The sequence below is a fragment of the Mus caroli genome, unplaced genomic scaffold (genome assembly GCF_978045245.1).
Source record: "Mus caroli unplaced genomic scaffold, Mus_caroli_1 scaffold_7, whole genome shotgun sequence".
NCBI classification, from domain to species: Eukaryota; Metazoa; Chordata; class Mammalia; order Rodentia; family Muridae; genus Mus; species Mus caroli.
Genome location: NW_028227262.1, coordinates 83,702,982 through 83,722,241, shown reverse-complemented (window position 1 = coordinate 83,722,241; position 19,260 = coordinate 83,702,982). Strand labels below are relative to the sequence as shown.

The window sequence follows — 19,260 nt, the reverse complement described above, 5'->3', positions numbered from 1 at the left end:
TTCCCTTACAGAAGCTTTGCAGTTTCATGAGGTCCCATCGATCTTACAGTACAATCCATTGCTATTCTATTCAGGATTTTCCCCCTGGGCCAATATCTTCAAGGCTTTTCCCCATTTTCTCCTCTATAAGTTTCAGTGTCTCTAGTGTTATGTGGAGCTCCTTGATCCACTTAGATTTGACCTTAGTACAAGGAGATAGGAATGGATCAATTCGCATTCTTCTACATGATAACCATCAGCTGTGCCAGCACCATTTGTTGAAAATGCTGTCTTTCTTCCACTGGATGGTTTTAGCTCCCTTGTCGAAGATCAAGTGACCATAGGTGTGTGGGTTCATTTCTGGGTCTTCAATTCTATTCCATTGGTCTACTTGCCTGTCAGTATACCAGTATCATGCAGTTTTTATCACAATTGCTCTGTAGTAAAGCTTTAGGTCAGGCATGGTGATTCCAGCAGAGGTTCTTTTATCCTTGAGAAGAGTTTTTGCTATCCTAGGTTTTTTGTAGTTCCAGATGAATTTGCAGATTGTTCTTTCTAATTCATTGAAGCATTGAGTTTGAATTTTGATGGGGATTGCATTGAATTTGTAGATTGCTTTTGGCAAGATAGCCATGTTTACAATGTTGATCCTGCCAAGCCTTGTGCATGGGAGATCTTTCCATCTTCTGAGATCTTCTTTAATTTCTTTCTTCAGAGACTTGAAGTTCTTTTTTTTTTTTTTTTTTTTGGTTTTTCGAGACAGGGTTTCTCTTTATAGCTCTGGCTGTCCTGGCTCTCACTTTGTGGACCAAGCTGGCCTCGAACTCAGAGATCCGCCTGCCTCTGCCTCCCCAGTGCTGGGATTAAAGGCCTGTGCCACCACGCCCGGCGAGACTTGAAGTTCTTATCATACAGATCTTTCACTTCCTTAGTTAGAGTCACGCCAAGGTATTTTATATTATTTGTGACTATTGAGAAGGGTGTTGTTTCCCTAATTTCTTTCTCAGTCTGTTTATTCTTTGTGTAGAGAAAGGCCATTGACTTGTTTGAGTTAATTTTATATCCAGCTACTTCACCGAAGCTGTTTATCAGGTTTAGGAGTTCTCTGGTGGAATTTTTTTTTTTTTTTTTTTTTTTTTTTTTTTGGTTTTTTCGAGACAGGGTTTCTCTGTGTAGCCCTGGCTGTCCTGGAGCTCACTTTGTAGACCAGGCTGGCCTCGAACTCAGAAATCCGCCTGCCTCTGCCTCCCGAGTGCTGGGATTAATGGCGTGCGCCACCACGCCCGGCTCTGGTGGAATTTTTAAGGTCACTTATATATACTATCATATCATCTGCAAAAAGTGATATTTTGACTTCATCTTTTCCAATTTGTATCCCCTTGATCTCCTTTTGTTGTCGAATTGCTCTGGCTAGGACTTAAAGTACAATGTTGAATAGGTAGGGAGAAAGTGGGCAGCCTTGTCTAGCCCCTGCTTTTAGTGGGATTGCTTCCAGCTTCTCACCATTTACTTTGGTGTTGGCTACTGGTTTGCTGTAGATTGCTTTTATCATGTTTAGGTATGGCTTGAATTCCTGATCTTTCCAAGACTTTTATCATGAATGGGTGTTGGATCTTGTCAAATGCTTTCTCAGCATCTAATGAGATGATCATGTGGTTTTTGTCTTTGAGTTTGTTTATATACTGGATTATGTTGATGGATTTCCGGATATTGAACCATCCCTGCATCCCTGGGATGAAACCTACTTGGTCAGGATGGATGATTGTTTTGTTGTGTTCTTGGATTCGGATAGCGAGAATTTTATTGAGTATTTTTGCATTGATATTCATAAGGGAAATTGGTCTGAAGTTCTCTATCTTTGTTGGATCTTTCTGTGGTTTAGGTATCAGAGTAATTGTGGCTTAATAGAATGAGTTGGGTAGAGTACCTTCTACTTCTATTTTGTGGAATAGTTTGTACAGAACTGTAATTAGATCTTCTTGAAGGTCTGATAGAACTCTGCACTAAACCCATCTGGTCCTGGGCTTTTTTTGGTTGGGAGACCATTAATGACTGCTTCTGTTTCTTTAGGGGATATGGGACTGTTTAGATTGTTAAATTGATCCTGGTTTAACTTTGGTACCTGGTATCTGTCTAGAAATTTGTCCATTTCGTCCAGGTTTTCCAGTTTTGTTGAGTGTAGCCTTTTGTTAGAAGGATCTGATGGTGTTTTGGATTTCTTCAGGGTTTGTTGTTATGTCTCCCTTTTCATTTCTGATTTTGTTAATTAGGATGCATTCCCTGTGCCCTCTAGTGAGTCTGGCTAAGTGTTTATCTATCTTGTTGATTTTCTCAAAGAACCAGCTCCTTGATTGGTTGATTCTTTGAATAGTTCTTCTTGTTTCCACTTGGTTGATCTCGCCCCTGAGTTTGATTATTTCCTGCCATCTACTCCTCTTGGATGAATTTGCTTCCTTTTTTTCTAGAGCTTTTAGGTGTGTTGTCAAGCTGCTAGTGTGTGCTCTTTCTAGTTTCTTTTTGGAGGCACTCAGAGCTATGAGTTTCCCTCTTAGAAATGCTTTCATTGCGTCCCATAAGGTTGGGTATGTTGTGGCTTCATTTTCATTAAACTCTAAAAAGTCTTTAATTTTATTCCTTCCTTGACCAAGGTATCATTGAGAAGAGTGTTGTTCAGTTTCCAGGTGAATGTTGGCTTTCCATTATTTATGTTGTTATTGAAGATCAGCCTTAGTCCATGGTGGTCTGATAGGATGTATGGGACAATTTCAATATTTTTGTATCTGTTGAGGCCTGTTTTGTGACCAATTATATGGTCAGTTTTGGAGAAGGTACCATGAGGTGCTGAGAAGAAGGTATATCCTTTTGTTTTAGGATAAAATGTTCTGTAGATACCTGTTAAGTCCATTTGTCTCATAACTTCTGTTAGTTTCACTGTGTCCCTGTTTAGTTTCTGTTTCCACGATATGTCCATTGGAAGGTGGTGTATTAAAGTCTCCCACTATTATTGTGTGAGGTGCAATGTGTGCTTTGAGCTTTACTAAAGTGTCTTTAATGAATGTGGCAGCCTTTGTATTTGGAGCATAGATATTCAGAATTGAGAGTTCCTCTTGGAGGATTTTACCTTTGATGAGTATGAAGTGTCCCTCCTTGTCTTTTTTGATAACTTTGGGTTGGAAGTCGATTTTATTCGATATTAGAATGGTTACTCCAGCTTGTTTCTTCAGACCATTTGCTTGGAAAATTGTTTTCCAGCCTTTCACTCTGAGGTAGTGTCTGTCTTTTTCCCTAAGATGGGTTTCTTGTAAGCAGTAGAATGTTGGGTCCTGTTTGTGTAGTCAGTCTGTTAGTCTATGTCTTTTTATTTGGGAATTGAGTCCATTGATATTAGATATTAAGGAAAAGTAATTGTTGCTTCCTATTACTTTTGTTTTTAGAGTTGGCATTCTGTTCTTGTAGCTGTCTTCTCTTTTGTTGAGGGATTACTTTCTTACTTTTTTAGGGCGTGGTTTCCGTCCTTGTTTTTTTTTTTTTTTTTCTGTTATTATCCTTTGAAGGGCTGGATTCCTGGAAAGATAATGTGTGAATTTGGTTTTGTCGTGGAAAACTTTGGTTTCTCCATCTATGGTAATTTTGAGTCTGGCTGGGTATAGCAGCCCTGGCTGGCATTTGTGTTCTCTTAGTGTCTGTATAACATCTGTATCATTTCCTCAGCATCATCTAGCATACTCAGCTGAGCACCGACACAAGTTTAGGAAGGAGCTGAGAAGTTGCTAACTGTGTGTGGATATATCAATGAGGGATAGACAGTTCTCTATTTTTTTTTTTTCTTTATGGTTGAAATAATCTGAGAACTTTTCCAATTATAATATATACTTGAATACCTAATAATGTTAAGATGGTAAAAGTTCATTTCCTTTAACAAATATTGATTACATTTAATATTCCTGTAAAAGTTCTCTGAATCATGATAGAATACGTGGGATACATTAAAATTGTGTTTTCCCATGTGATAATATTTGTAGTTCAGAGCCATCTGAAGATGAAGAATCCCATGACCCTCCTTCTGTTACACGAAGAAATGACAGTTCAGAACTGGAAGACCTTTCAGAATTGGAAGATCTTAAAGATGCTAAGCTTCAGACATTGAAGGAACTATTTCCACAAAGAAGTGACAGTGATCTTCTAAAGGTTGTACCTGCTTAAAAATTGCACTTTAGTTTACTTACTCTTTAAAGACACCCCCCCCCCCCATTTATGTGAGTGCATATTTTGCTTGCATGTGTGTATGTGCATCCCTTGCATGCCTGGTGCTGCTTGAGTCTTGAAGAGGGTGAGTCTGGAAGAGGGTGGCAGGTACCTTTGAACTGAGTTCGGACTGTCATGTGAATGCTGAGAAGTAAATCAAAGTCCTGCAAAAGCAACAGCTTCTCTCAGCCACTGATAGATAGGTCTTTCCAGCTGTGTATGGTTAGACATAGCACCACCACCACCGCCTCCGCACTGTGCAGGTCAGAGCATAACTTGTCTAAGTCAGTTCTCCCCTTTCAGCTTGGGATCCAGGGAGCCAACTCAGGTCATGAAGCTTGTGTAGCAAATTTTGTGCCCACTGATCTATCTATCTACCTACCTATCTATCTATTTTATCCAGGTTATAGCTTTTATGACAGTTATTTGCAGTTGTAATGAGAAAAAAATCTCTTGAATTCAGTGTTGTAGTTATAATACATAGACATTTTAAAAAAGATATCTTGGCTCCTGTGGAGGCCTGCTGGGAACAGGACCTCTACAAGACATATATTGCCTGGACAGCAATGCTGTAAGGCCATTTTTGATGACTATAAGTGAGTTCACGAGAGTCAAAGAGAACAGACACATGGGTCTTCTCAAAACTGAAGGTGGTTACGCTGGAAGTGAAACTGAATTCCACTCAGGCCAGAGATGAGCCTATGTGTATAGCCTATGTGTAGCGACCCCTGCAAGTAAACTGAACACAGCCAGAGTAATCTGGGAAGCAGAGCTCAGTGCAGAGTCCATGCTGAATTCCAAAGTGGCTTGACTAGGAAAAGGTTGTTGGGTACAGTACTCATGTGATCCTGAACCTTTCATGGATTAAACTAAAGAAATGCAAATAAATAGGTGTTGGCGCACACCTATCACTTGGGAGGCAGAGGCAGGTGGATTTCTGAGTTTGAGGTGATCCTGATCTACAAAGTGAGTTCGAGAACAGCCAAGGCTATTCAACAGAGAAACCATGTCTTGGTAGAGGAGGAAGAAAAGACAGTGGATTTGTGCTCATGTTTGTTTGTTTGTTTGTTTGTTTTTTAAAGATCCCTTATATTTGAATTTTCAATAACAAGTATAAGCTCCCAAAATAAATTTATCATGGGGCTTAAACATTGATCTCACATTCTTTCACCTACATGATGCTTCCTATGTTTGTTAGATATGTTAGTTATATGGTACATATATTACTATGTTAGAAAATGAGGTCTTTGTGAAATATTTCTTCAGGTGTTCATATTTCTGTTATTTTTCCTTGTTAGTTGATTGAATCAACAAGCACTATGGATGGAGCTATTGCTGCTGCCTTGCTGATGTTTGGTGATGCAGGTATGCTTTTTTTAGCCTTAAGTTCTGTATACTCACAGGTACCATCTGTTAATGTTTGCCTCCCATTTACTCCCAACTTTGTGAAGTGTCAGTTGCTTTAGTTTCTGGCAAAGAAACCAACTTAGGAAGGTTAGGTAACATCACTGAGATCACTTAGCTGTTTGGTGACTGCTTTTTTTTTTTTCTGCAGATCAGATTCCTTAATTCAAACTTTTGGAAGTCATGCTTACTCAACTCTCCTTTCTAATTTCATGCTTGTCTTGTTTATAAGTCTACAAAACTGAGTCAGTAGTGACATTAAGGTCTTGTGGAAAGCCGTAGCTGGATATCAGCATTCTCATTGTGTAACAATAGAAGCTTTTTTAGGCTTCTGATGGGAAACCAAAGGGATGTGAAGAAACTTAGAGTAGAAAACATCTTCAATTGTTTATCACTTTTGAATTTCCTTTTTTTTTCCCCTGTAAAAGGTACCTGTAATACTACTAAAAGGCATATAAATTGATAAAAGTAAACTTAAACTCTATTAACTGCTTTTAAACTTCATTTTTTTTTAAACTTCATTTTTGTGAGTGATTGTGTATCAAGACATGGCTTAGCCTCGGTTGGCCTTGAACTGTCAAATCTGACTCAGCTTCCAGAGTGCTAAAATTATAGGTATATCTTCCCTATGTCACACAACACATATAAGTGTACAAACTGTCTGTAAAACTTTTAGTGTGCATTTATGTAACATGATTTACTTTATCACCGATAGATTCTTACTTCATCTGGATTTACCTAAATTTAAAGGGTCTCTATGATATTACTTTGTAATTCCTCTTATGACTAGTTTATTCTTTCCTGTTGGCCTTATGTCTTTCTTAGTATACTAATAAATATCATAAGTCCTAGGTTATTCTTCTAGGTTAAATTTTACACTAAAAGTTGTACAAGTTTGTGATTTCAGCAGTGAATATCCATTCCCTGAGTTGATTTTTCTTTTGACTAATTTTTTTTAAACCTAAAATGCATACAAAAAGAAAATAGTGACAGACCCGTCATCACTATCTTTATTTTTTTCAAATGAAAACTTTATTTTATTTTTTTACCTCCTTTCTTGGCATATGTTTTTCCTTCCATTAATTTATTCTTTTCATTCACATTACACCTGATCCTCTTCTCTCCCCCTTCTTTCCTCCTAGTCTCACCCTTACAAATCTCTCTCCCCAAACCTTTTCCCTGAGGAACCCCTCCCTTGGGTACCAGCCTGTCCTGGGACATCAAAGTCCCAGTGGGGCTAAGTGCAGTCTCTCCATATGAGGCCCAACCAGGTAGGGGAAGGAAAGTCAATAGCAGGCAACAAAGTCAAAGACTGCCCCTGCATTTGAGGTATAGATGTTCAAAATTGAGACATCACCTTGGTGGATTTTCCCTTTGAGTATGAAGTGTCATTTTCCATATCTTTTGACAACTTTTGTTTGCAAGTCTGTTTTATTAGATATTAGAATGGGTACTCCAGCTTGCTTCTTGAGTCCTTTTGCTTGGTAAACATTTTCCCAGCCCTTTACTCTGAAGTTATGTCTATCTTTGTTCCTAAGGTGTGTTTCTTGTATGCCAAGGAATGCTGGATCCAGTTTTCGCGTCCATCCTGTTAGCTTGTGTCTTCTTTTAAATTTAATTTTAATTTTTACTTATTCACTTTACATCCTGTTCACTACCCCCCACTGGTTACCCGCTCCCACAATCCTTCCCCCATCTTCCCCTCTTCTCATCCTCCAAACCAAACCAAACAAAACAAAAAACAAACCAACTTCCTTGTTTATTATCCAAGGGTGATATCATCTAGAGACAGCAATTTTTTTTTGTTTGTTTGTTTTGTTTTTTTGTTTTTTGTTTTTTCGAGACAGGGTTTCTCTGTGTAGCCTTGGCTGTCCTGGAACTCACTCTGTAGACCAGGCTGGCCTTGAACTCCGAAATCCGTCTGCCTCTGCCTCCCAAGTGCTGGGATTAAAGGCGTGCGCTACCACGCCCGGGTAGGAAGTTGCTTTAAAGCTGAAAATTTTTCAGTTATGTATTTTGTGGGTTTTTTTTGTCACACACATACACGCAAGTATATATTTATTTGTGTGTGTATGGGTATTTTTCCTGCATGTATGTCTATGTACCACTTGTGTACCTGGTGCCCATGGGTCAGAGAGGGCACTGAATCCCCTAGAATTGGAGTTACAAATTCTATGAACCATGATGTTATCATTGTGGGTTTCAGAGATCTTAACCACTGAACCCCACATACTGAGTTTAAAAGATTATGTATATAACTCCATGTTTTACTTGATGAAACAAAAAAATAAGAATTTATTGATATTGTCAGAGAGAATATTCCAGTTATATCTTCTTTTTAGGTAAAAATTAAACGTGCATGTTATATAACAGAAACGGTCTAGCTTGAAAGTTTTATGAGTAAAATGTTAAACATCAATGTTTACTTAAATCTACCAATTATGTGTGTAGTAAGGTTGTTTTAATTTTTCCTTTTAAAAGTAGATTGTAGCCGGGTGTGGTGGCGCACGCCTTTAATCCCAGCACTCAGGAGGCAGAGGCAGGTGGATTTCTGAGTTCAAGGCCAGCCTGGTCTACAGAGTGAGTTCCAGGACAGCCAGGGCTACACAGAGAAACCCTGTCTTGAAAAACCAAAAAAAAAAAAAAAAAAAAAAAAGTAGATTGTGCTGTTGGGCATGGTGGTACATGCCTTTAATCCTAGCACACAGGAGGCAGATCTCTGTGAGTTCAAGGCCAGCCTGGTCTATGAAGAGAGCTTTAGAACAGGACTTTTACCCAGAAAAACCCTGTCTCAATCCCCCAAAATCCCATCCCCCAAAGTAGATACTGAAAATTTGTTGTGTATACAGTAGCGATGAATTGTGAAATAAACCAGGAGGAAACATTAAGTATTTATACTGACATGATTGCTAGTCTGTAGAAAATCAGGAGTCATACTATCATGTTAGTCTATAGGAAATCAAGATTCAGTTTTCTCTTGGAACCATCACACTGTGAAGTTTTAAAGAACCTCAGAGCTGTCATGTATGTACTTGCTTTGAATAAGTGTACTTTATTATAGGTTAAAAACATCAAATATAGTACATTTTGTATCTTCATTTATAATTTGTGAAAAAACATTACCCCTTTGCAGGTTTTTTTATGGAAAAGAAGTGAAAAAGTTTATATAAGGCCTTGCATAAAGCTTAATATGCAGTAGATGCTTTTTTATTGGTATCAGTTATGCTGTTCTGATAGCTTTCACTTGATAAGTATCTTTTGAACAGTCATTGGTGAGTATTACTCTACTTGTCAGACAGAAGGAAGAATATTTAGCACCAGTAATATAATATTTTTTAAATGCAGTGTAAGATTGACTGTGGTGAGTCTTTCCTTTCCTTTAATCTACTTACATAGCTGTAGTATAATAGCCCCTCTGGCTGGCAGCTATATCCATACAGTACACCTTTACTTTTGGTTTGAATTGATTCTTGTTATTTCTGTGAGAAATCTGAGTGTGCTTCTCTGTTTTAAAAGGTGGTGGACCCAGGAAAAGAAAATTATCTTCTTCTTCTGAGGAGGATGAAGTTAATGATGATCAGTCTGTAAAAAAGCCACGAGGGGATCGTGTAAGTGACATTGTAATTGCTGCATCAGAACTAGACTGTGATGAGTGTGGGGCTAGCTTACCCTAACCCTAACCCTAACTAGTATGTTGAATGTGGGTTTCAAAAGTTAAGAACACTGGCTTCTCTTTCAGAAGACTTAGGTTCAATTCCAACCATGGATGTTCACAAACCTCAGTAATACTACTCCCAGAGGATCCAATGTCTTCTTCTGGCTTCAGTAGGCACTTCAACTGTATGCATGTGGTACATACATGCAGGTGAAAAACTCACTATAAACATAAATAAATTCTCAAAATAAAATAAAGGCTATGCTGAATGTTTGGATGTCAGACCTGAAAGTCCACCCAAGTGTCTCTCATCTCTTTTCCAGCTCCTAAGAGATTCTGTAATATAGTAGTTCTTTGTGCCATGCTAGTAATCTACTAGATGTTCTGTAAACCATGTTTAAAGTTTGTTGTTATTCATGTGGTCATAAATAACTGCCCATAGCTGTCAAATTTTTAATTCACTTTCCATCTTGATCAATGTCCCCTTGCTGGTCCTTCCCCTCTCTGAAATGGTAGAGCCCTCTCTCTCACCCCTCCCAGCCTATCCCCCTACTCTGGTACATCAAGTCTCTCCTTGGCTGGGTGCATCCTATTTCACTGAGGCCAGACAAGGCAGCCCAGTTAGGGGAACATATTCCAGAGATAGGCAACAGCTTTAGGGATAGTCCCCTGCTTATTGAGGGAAGCTATAAATACTGGTTGAAGAATTGTTACGGTTAGTACTTGGACAGCCCTAAGAAGCTAAACTCAGCCTACTGACCAAATGAAGACAGTAAAAACCTAAAAACTTGAATTACAAAGTGTTTGCATAATTCTTAGAACTCCTAAAGATAAACAACTGCTATAAAATAGCCCACCTGAAGAATTTTGCAGGTTGGGATTGTACAGCTCAGTTGGTGGAATGCATTTGTGTCAGCTTGAAAATTTAATCTTAATTATTACATAAAACTAAGTGTGGAGGTTTAGGTCTGTAATTTCAGTACTCAGAAAGAAATGACAGGATGACTAGAATATCAGGGTCACCCTCGGCCATATATTCAGTGTAAGAATCTCTAAAAATAAAAGGCATTGCAAGAGAAAAATGTGTCAATACAAGGTATAATAAATGGAGTTGAGACTATAGCTCAGTGGTAGAATGTTTGTTACTTTGTCCATAGCCCTTAGTTCTAGCCCTAGTACAACCAGAATCATAGCTAGAACACATACTTAACAGCAGCAGAAAGCATATATTCGTCCTGTGAATCATGAAGTATGGGACCACTGTGTAGTTTAAAAAGCTTGTGGATGGAAGGTATTTGTAATCCTATCATTTGAGAGGCTGAGGTAGGTTTTAGTTAAAACCTCAAGTTCGGAATAGAATAGCAGCTACAATTGGAATCGTTATCTTGGTTTATTTATGTTACTCTGAACAAATTCTCCAAAAACCCATCCAATTTTGCTGTGAGCCAAGGATGTGCATTACATTGGGCTGGGTTGATAATTTTATTCTCTGCAGTTACCTTAGGAACTGCAGATTGTGATCATTTTTTGAGTTAGAAGAGCAATTTTTGCGACTTACTTGGTTTTTCCTACATAGTGATTTACGGGCCTAATGTGTGCTTTCTGCCATTGATTAATATGTAGTCTAGCTAGTGCTAGAAAAACAACCCTAAGATTAAATCATAACTTCTGGGCCCGCTGAGAGAGAGTTTTTGGGTTCAGACTCACTAAAACCATTGGATATTTTCAGCAAACAGTGACTAGCTGATAGAAGCATGGGGTCCTAGAGGAAACAAAAACACAGGCAAGGCAGCCTTGCTTGCTGACTCTTTCATTTGTGCTCTCATACATTTCATTCCAAAAACTGGTCCAGACGTCTGCTTTTGGAGGGCTTTCATTGCTTTTAATTCAGTGTAAAAGTAGGGACTTTTCTGTGCCTGCTTTTGCTCTGAATATTTACTAAAAGCTGTAGGCATCGTAGCTGGACAGATTCTGAGCTATTCTGACCTGACAGTGTTGGTCTGGCCTACTTCCAGCCAGGTTGCTGTTACTTGCAAACTTCGTCTTAACTGGCCTCCTTCGTCATTCCTGTCCAGATGGTGACTCCCCTGGTCTCCACCTGAGACCTCTCTATCAAGGCATAGAAGTCCCACCTTTTCCTCTTCCACCAAGCAATAGGCTATTTAACTCTTTATTTGGCCAATCAGGTAATGGAGAACACCTTTTCCTCTCCCACTCAGCTATAGGCTATTTAGCTTTTTATTTGACCAATTAGGTCATGGAGAACAATGTTTTACAAAATACTGAGTCAGGCGATGCTTCATAATAATGACAGTACCAAAATTGGGACTGCCACCAGATCTCTGGGTATAGAAGTCATCATTTGAATAACAGTTGTTTACTTTTGGAGATGTGATCCAAACCAAGCTTTGTACATGCTAAGCTCTCACCCTACCGAGCTCCATATCCTACTTCATTGAGGAGAAATTCACATAGCATAAAATTAACTTCTTTTGTGTGTGTGTGTGTGTGTAGTTTTTCAAGACAGGGTTTCTCTGTATATCCCTGGCTGTCCTGGAACTCACTTTGTAGACCAGGCTGGCCTCGAACTCAGAAATCCACCTGCCTCTGCCTCCCGAGTGCTGGGATTAAAGGCATGTGCCATTACCCCCAGCAAATTAACTTTTTAGTATAGACAGTTTAATGCACTTAGGACATTCCCAGTGTTGTGCTTTCTGACCTTGCCTATCTAGCTCCAGATGTTTTCATTGGTCCATGATGGCAGGATGCACTCAGAAATAGGGCCTTATTTTTTCATTTCCACAGCCCATGTCAATCAGCAGTCTGCCTTCTCCATCTCTGGATTGTATACTCTAGATATTTCTTTTATAAATATAATTATGCAACCATTTTTGTGTCATCTTTGAAGGTTTATCCAAGCAATAACATGTTGTTTATATTTCTTGAATGCCTTATACTGTAGTAAGTCTAGGCTTACCTTGAACTTATGGTAGTCCTTGTACCTTAGCCTCCAGAGTGATGGAATTGAACTTTCTATTTAATGGCTATGCCACATTGCCCTCTCTCTCCTGCCATAGTTTGTTTTCTCATTCTTCATTGATAGATATTTGAAATATTTTTAAAGCAAAGGAAGAGTGAACTGAACTGTGGTACTAGAGAGCCTCTATCCCTACAGCACTTGGTAGGTGGAGCCAGGATAATCAGGAGTTCAGGGTCATCCTGACTGCAGTCCATGGCCAGTCAGCCTTTAGAGCTACTTGAGAAACCTATCTCAAGAGATTGTTCATTGATTTATAGCACATGCTGCTTTTTAGATATTCAAGTTTGGTTTCTAGTACCATGTTAGGTGGCTCAGAACAACTTTTAATTGCAGTTTACTGTACTGGAATTCCTTCTGTAGAACTGGCTGGCCTTGAACACAGAGATCCCACTTCTGCCTTCCAGGTGGTAGGATTAAAGGTCTATGCCACTACACCTAGCCTAATAAAATTCTTTGAACAGATGAACCAAGGGGGTCTGGGGAGATGGCTCAGTTGGCACAGCACTGATGGCATAAGCATGGGAACCTGAATTTTGATCCCTAGTATCCACATAAAAAGCTCTGTGCAATAGTATGCTTCTGTAAGCCCAGTCCCAGGAATCAGAGACAGGAATCTTGGAGCTTGTTATCCAGGCAGTTAAGCCAGTTGCTGAGCTCTAGGTTCAGTGAGGAGTACCTGTGTGAACGAAGGTCTAGGGTGTCTGAGGAGAACAGTGCTGTCACACTGCGGCCTCCATGTGCACATCAGCATTGCACCTATACACATACCCACCTAAACACAGACCCTCTAGTATGAGTGAGGATTGGAAATGTTTTGTAGCAAACACCTGTTTGGCCGCGTGGCTGTTGTTTATCTTTCATCTGTAATCTTTTGTTTTGTTTTGTTTTGTTTTGTTTTGAGACAAGAGTTTCTCTGTAGCCCTGGTTGTCCTGGAACTCACTATGTAGACCAGGCTGGCCTGAAGTCACACTCCAGAGTGCTGGGACCATGCCTGGCTTCTGTAATCTTTAAAGTGATTGTTAGAGATTCAATGCCCTCATGGATGCAATGTTCCATGGTCTTTGTTCTGTTTCTCAGATAATATGAATAAGTTTGAGTTCACTAATGCTAAGTGAAACTGGTGATATGAGTCTATTTTCTGAGGGTTTTGAAATATTTTCTCCAAATACTATATTTTTTCTTCTGCTCAAAAGTCTTATTACCTGTGATGCTTCCACATAGACTTGTAGCTCTGAAGCACACTGTATTATACCAACCCACTAAGTTACTTTTGGGCATGTAATCCTCTTCCTTTTGTTGTCAGTGCACATAGCTTGTTTTTATCTATAGTGTTGGTGACAACCCAGAGCCCTGTGCAGGTGAGGTACAAACATTCCCATAGGCTTTATGCCCCAGTGCTTCCATAGCACTTGGCTTGCCTGTGTTCTTATAGAGTGTCATCTTGTCCTCTGTGCCTGAGATAACAATCATGATTTCTTCTCTGGCTATTAAAAGAGAAGTGTAGCAGCTCTATTACTAGATAATATAAAGGAGAGTGGGGAAGACTTGATCTTATTTGTTTCCCTCTTTTCCTTTTCCCCTCCTCCCTGCCCCATAGGGAGAAGAATCAAATGAGTCTGCAGAAGCCAGCAGCAACTGGGAAAAGCAAGAAAGTATTGTGTTGAAATTGCAAAAGGAATTCCCAAATTTTGATAAACAGGTAAGAAGAGAATTGTTCAAATGTTTGTGTACTTAGATGTTTGTATTATAAAATGGTGGTTGAGTTAAACTGTGTGCAAATTTAAGGTGAGCTTTATATCTTTTGAATTATATACTCCGGTTAGTATTATATGAATATTTTAAACTACTTGCTAGTTACCTTAATTAGTTACTGTGCTTGCTAGTATTGGTGTCAGCATTATAAATGGCATCATAATAAACATCATCATAATAAAATTGTGAATCCATAAGTGTAAAAAGCTGTCCTGACCCCCTCCATCATGTCCACACTCTTGAACTTGGGTGTAAGAATTTTAAAGTATTACATTTTAGTGTCTTTAATGCTCCATAAAGATTGTCTTCCTTTCCAGTTACACAAAACTGTTCAGGGTCACTAATGACTCATGTAGCTTGCTCTCTCTTCCTCTCTCTCATTGCTGTGTATTTATTGAAGCATATACTTTTTTAACGTATGGGAAATGTTTACATTTTCATGGATGTGCTCAGGCTCATCTGAATTCCGGTGAACAATTCACAGTCTTGTTATACTCGTCCTTTACATGCATTACATCTGCATGTTTTCAGCTGGGGATAGAGCACATTTGCAACATATACACATAGGATCCACCCCAGAGATGTGTTAAGTTGCATATACTGAAGCATCCCTGTTATGCAAGCCCTAGAGGAATTGGGCAAGAAGAAAAAAGTCACATTCCTATCTCTGTTGAGCACTGTATTTTATGTGTAAGGTGAAGTTAAACAGGAAGGAGTTATAAAGTATCACTAGAACAGTGGCAGTACTGGAGGAGGTGGTACACACATTTAATCATAGCACTTGGAAGGCAGAGGATAGTGGATTCCTATGAGTTCAAGGCCAGCCTGGTCTATGTAGAGTTCAAGGTCAGACAATGCTATGTAGTGAGACCCTGTCTCAAAATAAAAACAAAGATAGTGATATAAATTCTTTATTTTTCAGTGATTACATTTTAAAAGAGTATAGCCATTTTTCTGTATCATTAACTTCATGTTTTTAACAGAAAAAATAACTCCCTTTCAGGAATTAAGAGAAGTGCTTAAAGAGCATGAGTGGATGTACACAGAAGCCTTGGAGTCTCTGAAAGTGTTTGCGGAAGATCAAGGTAACCAGTGATGGGCTCCTTCAGTCCCATGTCCTACTGCAGAAGAAAGCCTGCCAGCTCCTGACTTGAAAGTGATTCAAGAGCAATGTTGTAAAATGTTTTAAAGGATGAAGGCCCAAATATTTTGACTTGTTCTTCACCATAGTAATAGCCAAGACAGTACATAATGTTTTCTTCTTGTATGATCTTTTCTGATTCTGAAGACATTTAAATTCTCTTGTTCAGTTGTTTACATGGTGACATCTGTCACTCTAGGATGGATCTTACAGTTGCTTGCTTATTAGCCTGCACTTGCATGAATTTGGAAAAAACTAGCCTTAGGAACACAAGAGTGTCATCACTCTGGAGGGATAGTCTCCCAATCCATAATAGAGCTCTGAATTGCAGAGAATGGTAGAAGAGAGAGGTGGGGGGACACAAAGTTAGGTTGTACAGATTTAGAGATGCTTCTAACCAAAAATCAAATAGACGTAAGCATTTTATAATTATAAAGAGCTTTTAAAGTCCAGCACAGTGACATTGGTTTTAAAATTTTACTTAATTTATTCAATTATGTTTTTACATGGGCAGTGCATGAACATATAATAATTTAACTCTGACGGTTCTTTGAATAAATAGAAAATAAAAATTTTAAATAAAGCACACTCTTAACCTGTAGGTTTGTTCAGGGCCTACACTGATAATAAAAGTTAACTGGCACCCAATTTCTTTGTGTAAAGTGGCATGGTATTTGCATATGACCTATACACCATTTCCCATCGTCACCTTCAAGTCATCTTAAGATTACTTTTTTTTTTTTTGGTTTCTAGAGACAGGGTTTCTCTGTGTAGCCCTGGCTGTCCTGGAACTCACTCTGTAGACCAGGCTGGCCTCGAACTCAGAAATCCACCTGCCTCTGCCTCCTGAGTGCTGGGATTAAAGGCGTGCGCCACCACGCCCGGCTCATTTTAAGATTACTTACCACACCCGATAGGGAATAAATGCTGTGCAAGTTGTTCCTATCGCATGTAGGGAACAGGGATGGAAAAAAAATATGTTCAGTGTATATCCAGTTCCTTTTCTAATATATTTTTATATGGCTTGTTGGAGCCATCAGTTTGGAGCCCACAGACATAGGACAGGGCAAATGGTATATGTGTATCCATTATTAGTTCCTATTTTCTTATGAATATAATGTAAGAAAACTGTACCTTCATTCACAGGAAACGTAGAATTCAACTAAATAGAGAGCAGTGGCACTTTAAGTAAGGTTTTATATTTAAGTAATGTTAAAATGATGATAAGTTAGTTGTCACAGTGATAGGAAAAATGCTTTTATACTGCCTTGCCACTTCCGTCAGGCTGCAGTGAGGCCTGGGCTCCTTTGTTCTCTTTGGCAGTTGGTGCACATGCAGCTGCTGTCTGTATCCTCAGGAGGCTTGCTTAGAAAGCACATTTATGTTTTTCTTTTTTTCTTTTTCTTTTTTTTTTTTTTGGTTTTTCGAGACAGGGTTTCTCTGTGTAGCCCTGGCTGTCCTAGAACTCAGGTTGCACATTTATGTTTAAAAGGGAGTTGCCATTTACTTTTGAAAAGTCATTCTAGCTTATTGATAGCTTTAAATTCTGTTTTATATTATTCTTAATGTGTGTTTTATATTACTCTTAATGTGTGTTCAGATTTGACAGGAAGTTGTGGTTGAATTCAGTATTCACAAGGAAAATGTAATGTTTACATAATCTTTCTATTTATCATCTTATGTTTTATATTTAATTTATATATTTCTAAGTTAGCTACAACTTTTTTACTTTTTTGTACACAGATGTGCAGTGTGCTTCACAAAGTGAAGCTACAAATGGAAAAGAAGTTGCAAGGAATCAAAATTATTCTAAAAATGCAACTAAAATAAAAATGAAACAGAAAATTTCCATGAAACCACAAAATGGCTTTAACAAGAAACGTAAGAAAAATGTATTTAATCCTAAGAAAGCCGTAGAGGACTCTGAGTATGATTCAGGTTCTGATGCTGGGAGCTCACTGGATGAGGACTACAGCAGTTGTGAAGAAGTGATGGAAGACGGCTATAAAGGCAAAATTCTTCACTTCCTTCAAGTTTCTTCAATTGCTGAGCTGACTTTGATTCCTAAGTGTTCTCAGAAAAAGGCTCAGAAAATAACAGAACTCCGGCCCTTTAATAATTGGGAAGCTCTGGTAAGGCATGTGTGTATGTGTGTAAGTGTGTGTGTGTGTGTGTGTGTGTCTGTATCTGTGTCTGTGTGTTTTAATTTATATTACCGTTTATAGTCAGATTGTCTTCAGCCCAGGGAAGCATAGATGGGTGGCCTTCTCCTGTGTAGAGTCAAACATTACTTTCATTGTAAGCCAATAGTATTTCAAATAGTGTCATATGACCTAATTTTGAATGAATTAAGGGGTGATTTTCCTGAAAAAACCCAAGCTGATTGGCTGGGAATGCTGTCACTCATCCTTTTGCATAGAAACTTGGTTCATTTCACTGCAGAAGAAGAAATTAGAGCTTACTTTTGAGAAGGAGTTGTTTGCTAGCCAGTTCTGATCTGTTACTGCTGAGACACCATGCAGAAGGCAAGAATGTGGCAGATATTTGACTACAACTGCTTGCAGAGCAGTAGCAGCGGCCAGACGCGTTCCATGGCCCACATGCCAGCCTGAGTGCTTTATGCTTCCCCACAAAGAGGCAGGTGTTTATTTTCTTTTTCTTCTAAATGTGACAGCTCAGTTTCTAACATGTTTCTCCTGGTTAAACAACGTGGCCATTTGATGGAGTGTAGCAAGCTGCAGCATTTTTAATTGGAAAAATAGCAAAGTTGTGGAAGCATAGAATTCAAGTGTAGGCGAAAGAAAGGCATGAGCTCTGTCTGGTGAGTACACTTTGCACGATCATTTTCTGGTGTTTGACTTCCTGTGAATGAGTTTTATCTAAAATATCTGCTTTTTGAGTTTTCTAAATCTCAATATTTATCAAATATTATTCCTATGAATATGCTTTTCCGTTTTAGATTTTTCAACTTTCTTGGAAATGTGGGGCTTTATTCATGGCTTGTGTTTAGGCCCTCCAAGCAAAGCAATATGGATGGTTATGTACAGCTTGGAGAGAGGAGGTGGCTCCTGCAGCTTTGTGGAGGTTTCGGAGTTTTAGTTCTTGTGCTGTGGAGTGTAGATGCATGCATTCGTGACTAATATTGTACCTATAACAAACCTAAATGAGCATGAATGACCTCGATAAATGTCTTAGAGTGTTGATGAGGGTGGTCTTTGCACAACAATTTTCAAAAGCATTTAAAAAATTAAAGTATCTCAGCATATAGAAAATACTAGTCCAGCAGAACTTGAAGGAAAAAAAAGAAGAAAAAAAATACATGTAACCAGATTTAAAACCTTTCGTTTTGCCCCAAGCGCATGCTTTTCTAGAGAACATCTGTCAAAGCAGATCCTTTCAAAACTTGTTTGGCTTCGCCTGAGTGATTATTTGTTGAGGTATTTGCTGAAGGGCTTTCTGTTTCTTCTTTTCTCCTGTTTTATTTTTCCTTTAATCTTTAATGGTCTCTTGTGTTATTATGGGGTTGGGTTGCTCAGGCTTGTTAGGATTTTAATGTATTTAATAAGGGATGCAGTTATCTGTACTAGTTTGTGTAGTCACTGTAACTACTTGCCCAGATAGCTTATAATAAAAGCAGATTATACAGTTTTACCAAGGTTTATGTGCCAGATGTTTTAAAAAAATCTTCAGCAACTTAACATGGACAAGACATATTTCCTTAATTAATTGGCAGAGTTTATATCAGTCGTGACATGAATTTGGAGATTATGCATTACTTACTAAGTCTCCTGACTTCTTTTTCCTTCAAGAAATTGAACATAAAGACCATATTGTTTGTCCTAGCCAACTCATCTTAATGTTGAACATTTTAAGAAGTAGTGAAAAAGTATCTTAAAAGTAGACGAATTATTTCACTGAGTACAGTGTTTTGTTATCCCAAGCAAAGTGTATGAATAAACTATTGCAAAATTGATAATTAGACAAGTAAATCTCTAAGCCTAAAACTTTAACTTCCTTAGACATTTTTTGCTTCTACTTTCTAG

The 19,260-nt window shown here is 38.5% G+C and overlaps 1 protein-coding gene across 3 annotated transcripts in view; it reads left to right on the top strand.

Annotated features, from left to right (window-relative positions):
• Positions 1 to 19,260, top strand: part of Smarcad1 (SNF2 related chromatin remodeling ATPase with DExD box 1) — a 64,453-nt gene that overhangs the window by 14,004 nt on the left and 31,189 nt on the right. For all 3 annotated transcript variants that reach the window (XM_085840562.1, XM_085840564.1, XM_085840563.1), the window contains exons 4-9: positions 4,002 to 4,167; positions 5,523 to 5,589; positions 9,145 to 9,236; positions 13,922 to 14,023; positions 15,080 to 15,161; positions 16,961 to 17,349. In XM_085840562.1, coding sequence (XP_085696688.1) covers positions 4,002 to 4,167; positions 5,523 to 5,589; positions 9,145 to 9,236; positions 13,922 to 14,023; positions 15,080 to 15,161; positions 16,961 to 17,349 — 898 coding nt within the window. The remainder of the gene's footprint in view (positions 1 to 4,001; positions 4,168 to 5,522; positions 5,590 to 9,144; positions 9,237 to 13,921; positions 14,024 to 15,079; positions 15,162 to 16,960; positions 17,350 to 19,260) is intronic.